The 10,458-nt window shown below is 44.9% G+C and overlaps 1 protein-coding gene across 1 annotated transcript; it reads right to left on the bottom strand.

Moving 5' to 3' along the window:
- Positions 1 to 6,911: 6,911 nt before the first annotated feature.
- LOC125587274 lies at positions 6,912 to 8,621 on the bottom strand. The gene is made up of 2 exons (XM_048757506.1): positions 8,493 to 8,621; positions 6,912 to 8,369 (listed from the first exon to the last, which is right to left on the bottom strand). The coding sequence occupies exons 1-2, from the start codon at positions 8,619 to 8,621 to the stop codon at positions 6,912 to 6,914; spliced, it is 1,587 nt and encodes a 528-aa protein (XP_048613463.1).
- Between the last annotated feature and the right edge of the window lie 1,837 nt (positions 8,622 to 10,458).

Raw genomic sequence — 10,458 nt, 5'->3', positions numbered from 1 at the left:
CGCACAAGTACTTCCTTGTTCTGGTTCTACTCCTAGAATTCGTAGGCAGATGTAGCTGAGGACCGTGCTTAGCATACAACTGTCGCTCTCTATGTCTATTCCCCACCCACCATCTATGTTCTACAAAATCCTACTATAGTCATGTATAGTATATATGTATAGTATTCAAGCATATGTGTTAGGATATTCTAAGTTGAAGTGGATATGATTGGGATATTTGTGAAAAGAACCCAACCTAAATCATTTCACCTAAACTCTGTAACAAAATTGAAGGTGTAAGCATACTCCAACAAAACAGATAAATACCCAAGTGGCAAGTCCTGTTGGGACGAACTAGTCTAGTGGCTAAAACGTTTTGATCATCACCTAATAGAGATCTAAAAAGTCATAGATTCAATTTCTGTTAGAGACATCTAATATCCTATATAATGTGATTTAACATGATATGAGTTTTGCAGGACGAACATTCAAACGTAAACCTCATATAGTCACTAAAAAAAAAAAATCAGTGAAAAAAATGAAAACCTTAAGAAAACCTTTTAAACAAAAACTGAAAACTAACGTGAATGTTATATCACTTGATTTGAAAATATTGGCAAAGTGGGTCACTTTCGAGTTTATAATTCGGGCTTTAGGCCGCGCGGAGTTTTAATTCGGTAAATGGGTCGCGTGTATTTGTGACCCTATGCGACTTGAAAGCAAAAGACGAAACGATCCTTACTCCAGCTGCGGAATATCGGAAATGCCACTCCTCTCTCGCACGTGAGAATTTCGGCGACTTTCCCGGTTCCCGAAAAACCCGGGTCATTAACTTCGTCGTCTTACCTGCACAGGGCGGTAAACGACCTTCTGGTAAATTCATTTACTGTGAAAGTCTGAGAGGACTATTCGTCTTTCGACCTAGATCCACCAGTGTTCCCTAGCCTGTCCCAGCCGTTGGAGAATCTTCCTCGGCGATAATTAGACCCTAGACGACGCCTGCAGTGATGAAGAAGTCCAAGCTAAGTCAGACAACCGTTCGTCGTCGGCCCAGATCCTCTGGCGAGGAGCTTCCGGAGCGCCCTCCTGCGAAACAGCAGCGCTATCCGGGTATGTGTTTCGTCCACCTCCGTTCATGTGGATTCCGTATTTGCATGTCATCTGACAGATTCTTTAGTAATGATTAGTCGACACCGTTTTGTGTTCGAAGCCATTTATTTGAGTTATCGATTTTTCTTCTATTTGTAGATTCTGGATCTGAGGACGGCCCCGGTGGTGGTGATTCCTCAGGGGGACAATTCTCTGATGGGGTGCCCTCATCTGTGTTGCCCCGGAGACTGTTCGCATATGGTGCGTACCCGACAAAGTTGCGAGTAAACATCTACTCAAAATCACACGTCATCGGTTCTGTTGCTGCTGCTCTAAAGGGGACGGATGCGATGGACACTTTGATGGCTTCCCAGTTTCGGGGGCTGTTTCAGCTTTCTGTTGTACGCTGCCAGAACTCTACGAAGCTCATCGGCTGCCTTCTCAGCCGACAACTCGTTACGGCTCGCAGACACGAGTTCTGGTTCACCTTTGGGCCCGATCCACTACGTTTCTCGCTGGATGAATTCCGAGACATTACAGGTTTGAACTGCGGAGCTTTCGATGTTCAGGATTCGGAAGCATCTGAATCTGTTCCTCCGACGATGTGGAACAAGCTCTTTGATACGGCTGTCGGTAAGTTAACAGTCCTGAGTGTACTGCGCATGTTGGGAAATGAATATCTAGCTGTGGAGAAACGGCTCCCTTTGGCTCTGATCGCGTTGGTTGATGGCGTTCTCTGCCCCAGTAACAAAGATCTTAAACTAACGCCCAGGTACGTTGAGATGCTGTCAGACGTTGAGAGCTTTTTAGTGTATCCGTGGGGTCGAGATTCGTTCTTGACGACCGTGCCGCGTTTCCTGCCTTCCCTTGTTGTCGCACCAGGTGAGAACCCACTGCAAGTTATGCGTGATCGGCTATCGCAAAAGACAACAGTTTGCTATGGGTTTCCACTTGCTCTGCAGTTGTTCGTATTTGATGCTGTGCCTCTGCTATTGGAGAAAATTCCCGACGCAGGGAACACCGCCACTTTCATTGATTCCCTCGGAGCTTGCTCTTCGCCGTCCACTATTCTCACAGTCAACGAAATAGTTGCTGTCGAAGAAGACCCAGACGTAAGTTTGTTTTCCCTTTTTTTTAAATACAGCGGATGCAAAAATACAGTGAAGTTAAACGGTTACGGCTTTTGTGGTTAACGTGTCTTCCATTGCTTTTTGCCTGGCTGCAGCTCTCTGTCCACTTCACCGTGATTCCTGATGAGGAACGGCTGCTGTTGGTGGACCAGAATGAAGATAGGCAAGTTACTTCTTTGGTGCAGAAGTTGCTTTGTGGGGAAACATTCAAACCTGAGGACTTTCCAGGTGGTGACCAGTCGTTTTCCCCCAAGTTTAAGGTTCCAGACGCTGCCCAGGGGGAGGGAGCTTCTTGTCCCACTCCCATACGCCAGAGAAATTTGCGACCGCGTAATACAGCGCCCATTGAAGTTGAAGATATTTCTTCTTCTGGAAACAGCAGAGAAGAGAATCGTCAATGCTCAGAGAGGTGTACGCATGAAAATTTAAAACATTGGATATCCCAGCGGTTTGAGGGGATGGAGAACAATATTGAAGAGTTGCGGACACTGATTTGCAAGAGTTTGGGTCTGCCCAAGGGGAGCAAACGCAACGCTAGGAAGAGGAAAGCGATGGATGATCCGCAGGTGCGTCGCACTCTGTCTCCTGATGTTAGTATTGTGAGTGAAACCGAGGGGCAAAACAGGAAGGGGAAAAAAAAGGAAAACGGTTGGCTCTCGGCATGTTGGGAAAAAAACGTTGCCTCGGCGTCGATCTGGAGGTGGAAAGGAGGTGACAAAGGTTGTACGCCGAAGTTATTTTTTCGCATAATATACAAATTCATGGTCATTTACTGTCCTGACACCTTTGCCGTTTTCCAGGAAGTGAGCAGGAAGAACCCACCCTCATCAGAGAGAGAAAGTGGTCACCAGAATGATGATGATCATGCAAAAGAAAATGAGTCTGACAATGCACGTTTTCCACCATCCGGCGGAAACAAAGGCGATCAGGTAATGTGATAGATAGTTTTATTGTTGTGTTATTGCTTAGACTTCTAACCCAGCGCTGGGGGGGATGGTCAGCAGCAAGAAACACAATCGAATGCCCTCGTCCTGTTTGGAGATGTATTAGATGTTGAGCCTGAGTCCTATGTGTTACCATCAGAGGTTCGTTTGCATCTTAATTTGTTGTGTAGTGTTTGGCTAAGTAGTGGTAATAACAATAGTTGTGAATATTTGCGGATTCCTTCTACCTTCCAGCATGCGGTAACCTCCCCGGGGGCATGGCAGAAAAGAAACCCAACGTACCGGTATGAGCAAGGCTCCCCAGTCGCATGGAGAAAACAAAGCCGAACTGTTACAGTTCGGTTGGTAGTGTACGCTCCTTTCATCCTTCATGGGATGGAAACCCCTCCTCGAAATCTAAGGTTGCATCCACCGGAATTGAAACATGTCCGCTACTGATTATATCATAGACAGTAGTTATATCTGTCACATTAAGTTTGGTCTGTTATTGTTGTACATTACTTGAAGTGTGTTATTAACGGATCTGATGCAGGAAAGAAGTGCTCCAGAAGGTGGGGAGGGCCATCAAAAATGGGTAGGTGCTACACCGGTGGGCTATGAGTCCGGTCAAACATCAAATCAGAATGATGGAGAGGGGCTTGAACAAGTCTCTGCTCCTATGGGGTTTGTTGAGGCACTTGTGGAGGAGACCAACTCTGAAATCCCGGGGGCGGACGAGGTAGTTATATCTTAAGCAATGGTTTAGGTCTGTTGTTGTTCGACAATTCTCAATTACCACGTAATTAACTGATTTGAAATTGCAGGAAATAAGGGCAACGAGGGGTGGGGAGGGTGCACAGCCAAAAGAAAATGAGTCGGTAGCTGCCCGCATGACACCAACGGCCGGGATTGACTTTGCGCAGGTGATGTGCATTTTATTATTGGTGTACACATTCACATTTTATTTTGGGTGTACACCTGTTGACATAGGTTACTGACTCCATCTAGAAAACGGGTGCCGACAACGGTGGTGAGTCCGGTCAAACATCAAATCAGAATGATGGAGAGAGGCTTGAACAAGTCTCTGCTCCTATGGGGTTTGTTGAGGCACTTGTGAAGGAGATCAACTCTGAAATCCCAGGGGTGGACGAGGTAGTTATATCTTAGGCAATGGTGTAGGTCTGTTGTTATTCGACAATTCTCAGAGAGCGTAATTAACTGATTTGAAATTTCAGGAATTAAGGGCAACGAGGGGTGGGGAGGGTGCACAGCCAAAACAAAACAAGTCCGTGGCTGCCCGCATGACACCAACGGCGGGGATTGGCTTTGCGCAGGTGGTGTGCATTTTATTATTGGTGTACACATTTACATTTTATTTTTGGTGTACACCTGTTGACATAGGTTACTGACTCCATCTAGAAAACCGGTGACGACAACGGTGGTGAGTTTGTTGAGGAGGATCCTGACGGTGGTGAAGAAGCGAGGACGGCAGACAAACAGCCCCAATCTGTTGACTCCGTTGAAACATCAAATATGGAGTTTCCAAAGCCTGTGGAGGCGGTCGGAAAAGTTGCTCCTCCCAAGGCGGGTGGTGAGGCAAGTGTTAAGGAGATCAACGCTGAATTACAGGGGACGGAGGATGAAGAGAGATATGACAGTTGTAAAGACGACATGTCCACTGATAGCCAGATACAAGAGAACCCACGTGATCTGTGTGGTGAAATGGATGCAGACTCTGAAGATGTGGGCAGTGGTGGTAAACGGCATCGCATGAGATCCAGCAAGATTTCTGGAGTGTACACCCCTGACCCAAGGGTGAAAAAGTTGTTTAAGAGCGAGGAGAAGGTTGAGTATAAGCCCATTGCCAAAACGAATCGAACACAGTTTAAGAAGTTTGCCGAAATTTTGAGGGAAAACCCGGAGCAGTAAGTTTCTAACTCTTTTTAAGGTTATATACATACACTCGTGCATAAGTTCCTGATTCTTGGTTAAATTTGCAGGATGTGGGATATCGCTACCGGTCACTCTGTGTGTAATCACTTCTTCCTTGAAATTGCTGAACCGGGGAAATGGATGTCTGACGAGGTACTATTAAGCTCTGCATCGTCGTCACATTATACCTTTGACAGTCACCTTATGTAACTAATATTTGTTACATATTTTTTTGGGACAGCACATGCATGTGATAATGAACATGTTGTGGAGGCGTCGCGGGATTTATCTACAGAAGGAGAGGATGGTGATCTTGGATCAGTACTTTATAAAAACCATTCAGTCAGACTGGAGTGCCTTTAGCGCAGACAATGATAAGCTGCAGTTCGAATGGGGGAAAACGTAGCACAGTATGTGACAGGAAAGAGCAAGGGGCAGAAAATGAAGTTGGGACTTGGCCGCGATGTCGACACCGTGTACACCCCGATGAATTGGGGTGGAGATCACTGGGTTGGTTTCTGGCAGTGATATGGTGTGCAACTTTTATATATGGTATATCTATTCCGGCAGACATATGGTGTGCAACTTTTATATATGGTGTGCAAGTTTTTTATTGACGTAATTGTATCCAACGTTTCAATTGACATAATAGTATCCTACATTTCAATTGACATAATAGTATTCTCTTCGAAAGATTAGAAATATTTGTTGGTGTGCAACAATTTAATAACGGTGTACGTAGGATAGAGTAGTGTGCATGAAGATTACCACCATCCAACAAGTCTTAACGCCACGTTTCAAAGTTTGGATGACCGGTGGATGCCTTGAAGTCGCATAGAAAAAGACCAACCTCTTTTATCCAGAAGCATCGGTTACACATGTCTTCAGCCTTCCTATTGTTGATGTCCCATAATGCCCAATTTCCCTCCAATAGAGGAGAACAAGGACAGCTGTAAAATATCGGTGAGACTGTTGATATAAAGACGTGCCTCCTTATGTGGAAGTAGTCGTTATGGTCCCAATTCCACAATCCAGCCGAGGATCTTACCAGCAGTCCGATCTTAGCGACGTAGTCTCTTGAAAATACCCTGAAGTGGTCGCCATCATCATCCCATAATTTGCTTGTCATGGCGTAGGTATACGAGGCTCGCTCGAATCCAGCATTGGCTGCTCTCTTCATCAAATCAAGACCCTCAACGTACATATTTCGCCTGTAAAAATACTCAACGCCCTTGATGTAAAGTGTACTTGGGTTTCCCTGGGCATAGCATCTTCTCAATAGGTAACGGAGCCTAAACCCGTTAAGCCTCCACGGGTATTTAAACAAATCAAACGAAGCGTAAATGTCTTCATCGTCTGCCAACGAACGCATAGCCTTGCAAGTAGCGCGGAGTCTGAAAAGATCTTCTACATCCTCTATTCAGGGCTTAACTTCCTTGCAAGTGATCTTCTTGTGACATTATTCGGATATAATATCTACTTTTGTTATTAATGTTATGCATCTATTGATCAACTATAGGTGTACAACAAATATGTGCTACAACCATAATATATTTAGTACGAAAAGCTCGTACACCTCAACACTAGTTCCGTACACCATATCCAAACAAACACAGGTTCATCGTTGATCTACAATAAAAATACATTCCAAAATGAGGTTGGTTGTTTTTATCAAAATACAGACTTTCTAGATCCTCTATTCAGGGCTTAACTTCCTTGCAAGTGGTCTTCTTGTGACCTTCCTTAAAACAGTTTTAGCACTTGTTTGGCTTATGTTTTTTGCTCCCCCCCTGATGTAAACAATAAAATTGGTATAATTGGAGAATTTACTATATGTTACTGAAATTATTGTTCAAAGTCAACACCACAGTCTTATCGGTATCTCTCCTGCGGACAGTTTACGTTTGATTCCTGGTCTTCCCTTCGTTCGTTTGGTCGTTGGTGGATAAAGATCAACCGTTAGTATTTCGGCTGGCACTTCAACATCCTTTGGATCCGGAACCAGAAGTATGATACCCCTAACTGTTTCAGCCCATGTCTCTTTGAGATGGTGTTTGCAAACAAACATGGTGTACTGCATATTACGGCAAGAAGCAGCAGCAATGGCATGTCGGCATGGCAAACCAAGCTTTTGGAATTCGAGGCAAGTGCAAGTTCGTTTATCCAGATCAACCGTGAAACCAAAATTAGTTGGCCTGTGCGTAAATTCGAATAAACAAGTCGAGCATGGCATAACTAGAAGGCCCGTTAACAACACCAGCTGTTCGACCAGTATCTTTTGAATATTATCTGGAACATTTCCCTTCATCTTACTGATCTCGGTGCGTCTGCTCACATACCATGTACACAGCTTCCGGCGAATAAACTCGAACAATGCCATTATAGGACTATCACGAGCGGGCAGAAGAGCATTATTCAACGATTCAGCAGTGTTAGAAGTCATCACGTTAAATCTCTCCCCTTCGAAATGTGAACGTGTCCATAGCTTCTTGTCGATCTTCTCCAAATAATCCCAGCATCTCCAATCCGTCAGTTTAATAAGCTCCATTATCTCCTTAAACTCCGAAACTCTGAACGCATCCCCAGCTCTGCCAACCATTGCTTTCTGTTGCAGCCCCTTAAACTTATCATTAACGTTACGCTGGAGGTGTACGAGACAAATACCATGGTGTGCACGTGGGTACCATTTATCTTTCGCTGCGAAAATTGCTGCGCCTCTATCTGATATTATACTTAAATCAGAACAATCCTCTACAATAGTAGATAACCTCTGGAAAAACCATGTCCAAGATTCTGTGTTCTCGCTTTCCACTACTGCGAAAGCAATCGGGAATACGCGGCTGTTAGCATCTTGTCCGCTGGCACTTAGCAAAACACCTTTGTACTTTCCAAACATGTGGGTGCCGTCCACCACTAGCACCTTCCTCAGGTACTTCCATCCACCGATGCATGCTTTCAGGGACATGAACGCATACTTAAACCTTGTTTCTCCTTCTTTGTCTTTTTCTGTTTTAATATCGGTGATTGTTCCAGGATTTGCTAGCTTGAGTACATGGAAATACTGTGGTAGCATCTTGTATGAATCCTCCTCTGTTCCTTGCGCAGATGCAATCACTAGTTCTTTCGCTTTCCAAGCTTTCCAGTATGAGCATGTATAGTTGAATTCCGTTCGCAACATTTCCGGAAGTTCCATAGCACGCGGCCCAGAGTAGAGCCTCTCGTATTTCGAACGCAATAGAGCTGCAAGCACTTTGGCTGTACCATGTTTTTTATACTTCCCTCTAACGTCGGCTACGCATACATGATTCAGAATTGCCTTTTTAACCAGATAAGTTGGAGAATCACCGAGTTGAACAGCCACTACTCTCCACTTGCATTCTTTTTCGTAGCATTTCGCCGTCAGTCAGCGTTTGCAATGCCTGAGCTTAAACGTGCACACCTTAGCAATTGCGTAGATAGCCAACGTTAACTTGCACTCTGCTTTGTGCTTGAACGTCCTTCCCACGTATATGTCAGAGTCCTCCTTGCTGAAGTCAATGTCAAGAGGGTTGCAGCTGCTTCCATCCATTTCATTATACACACCATCTACATCATTCTATCCATACATATCTGGTACTTGTATGTCTTTCATGAATGCTTCTCCACCCTGAACTTGTCTAGTTGCGGTGACAGGAGGATCAACGTCGTCCTCATCTTCGAGCTCACGGTTGTGCGTTTTATATTGTTTTGGGGGAGTTTCGAGACATATGTCACCACTTTCAACGGCCTCTGTTGCTTGATTGGGCGCACAACCAACGTCTGTAGGAGAACCACTCACATTATCTCCAGCTTTCGTCAATACTTCTTCACCCTGAAATGCGGCCGGCTGGGGAATAGGAGTGTCAACAACAGCATCATCATCATTATCTTCAGTCACCCGGGTGTGTTAGTTTTTAGATTGAGGGGGCGTCACAAGAACAACATCAACACCTACCTCGGTCTCTATTACTTCTGTCTCCAATCTGGAGGGTGATCCAAGATCTCTTGCTAGATTGGTGATTTCCACACAAGAATCGTTATTTTTGGATATATATCCACCTCCACGTGATCGTTGCTTCTTACCACACGCCAATTTTGCAGCCCCTGTGCCACCAATACCGCCAGGACGCCGAATACCCTTCCCACCAGACTGTCCACCACTTCTTCCTTTGCCTGGACCTTCTACAAAATCGTTGTCGTCGTCCGTCACGCAATCGTTTCTACAATAATCATGCCAGCCATTGTAGTTGTAATCGCTATCATCGCCTTCATCTTCTGCAGCAACATCTTCGTGAGCTCCTACATTATTTCCATTCTCCACTGAGACATGTTCAACACTTAGCGTTCTCGTATCTTGTATGAGACAGATTTGTTGAGGCAGATTATCTGGCGCCGTTTTTACTGCGCCTCCTTCTTCGACTTTGCCTTCCTTATTCTCTCTATTATCCACTGCCAAGTCATCTCCACAAACATTCTCCTTTTCTTGCTCGCAATTCTCTGAATTAGCCCCACTCCCGTCGGCAAGAGTTTCTCCGCTTTTGTCTTGGTCCTTTGACGTCGCAACCATGCCGCCAGACTGAGAGTTGCGTTTGTAGCGTTCTTCGATTTGATGTACTTCCATCAAAAAAGCAACATCTTCATCAGGAGGTCGAACGGGTGCACTCATTTCGACCCGTATTACTCGTTCCGACCTTAGAAATATCATTTCTCCTCCAACACTTTCTCTTAATGTTACGAAGAGATTGACGGATTTGTCTGCCCGGTGAAGCGCCTTGAAAATCCTGAAATCTTTGTCCGTTGCTATCTCGACGGGAGAAGCCACTAGGCCCATCATTTCACTCTCTCCATCATTCAGCCAATACGACATCTCGGCTAACACTTCCCTTCCCAAAAGCCCATACGCAGCTACAATACACGTTTTTAACTCCTCAGCACTTCTAATTCTGGACGAATCGACGGCTCTACCCATTTTATCATTGTCTATCTTGAAATCCCAAGCTCCATTGTCAAACATTATCCACCTCCCAGCCATAACCACAATGCAAGAATTACACAGACCTACGGTCCAAGCATGAGCACCCGTTAGTGTCATTTTCCAAATAGAGGAAGCACACAATTGTAAAAACAAATACAGAAACTTAGAGCTCAAACTCTGTACCTTCGCCGGTGTTGGTCCTGATTTCCTTACTACCTGTGCCACCACTACTTGACCCGACGTTCCGACCACCGCTAATTGTTTCCATCCTTTTCAGTTATGGTGGATAAGCATCGACGGCCTCAGAGGATGGGAATATCTTCTTATCGTAGGGTTGCTTCTTTTAGTTGTACACCAGTTCTTAGCTGCTTCTCACCATTACCCAGTTAGCGTTTTATAACATATTAGTTTA

This window comes from Brassica napus, chromosome C5, assembly GCF_020379485.1.
Source record: "Brassica napus cultivar Da-Ae chromosome C5, Da-Ae, whole genome shotgun sequence".
NCBI classification, from domain to species: Eukaryota; Viridiplantae; Streptophyta; class Magnoliopsida; order Brassicales; family Brassicaceae; genus Brassica; species Brassica napus.
The sequence above is the reverse complement of the archived record's forward strand: the minus strand, read 5'-3'. Positions and strand labels throughout refer to the sequence as shown.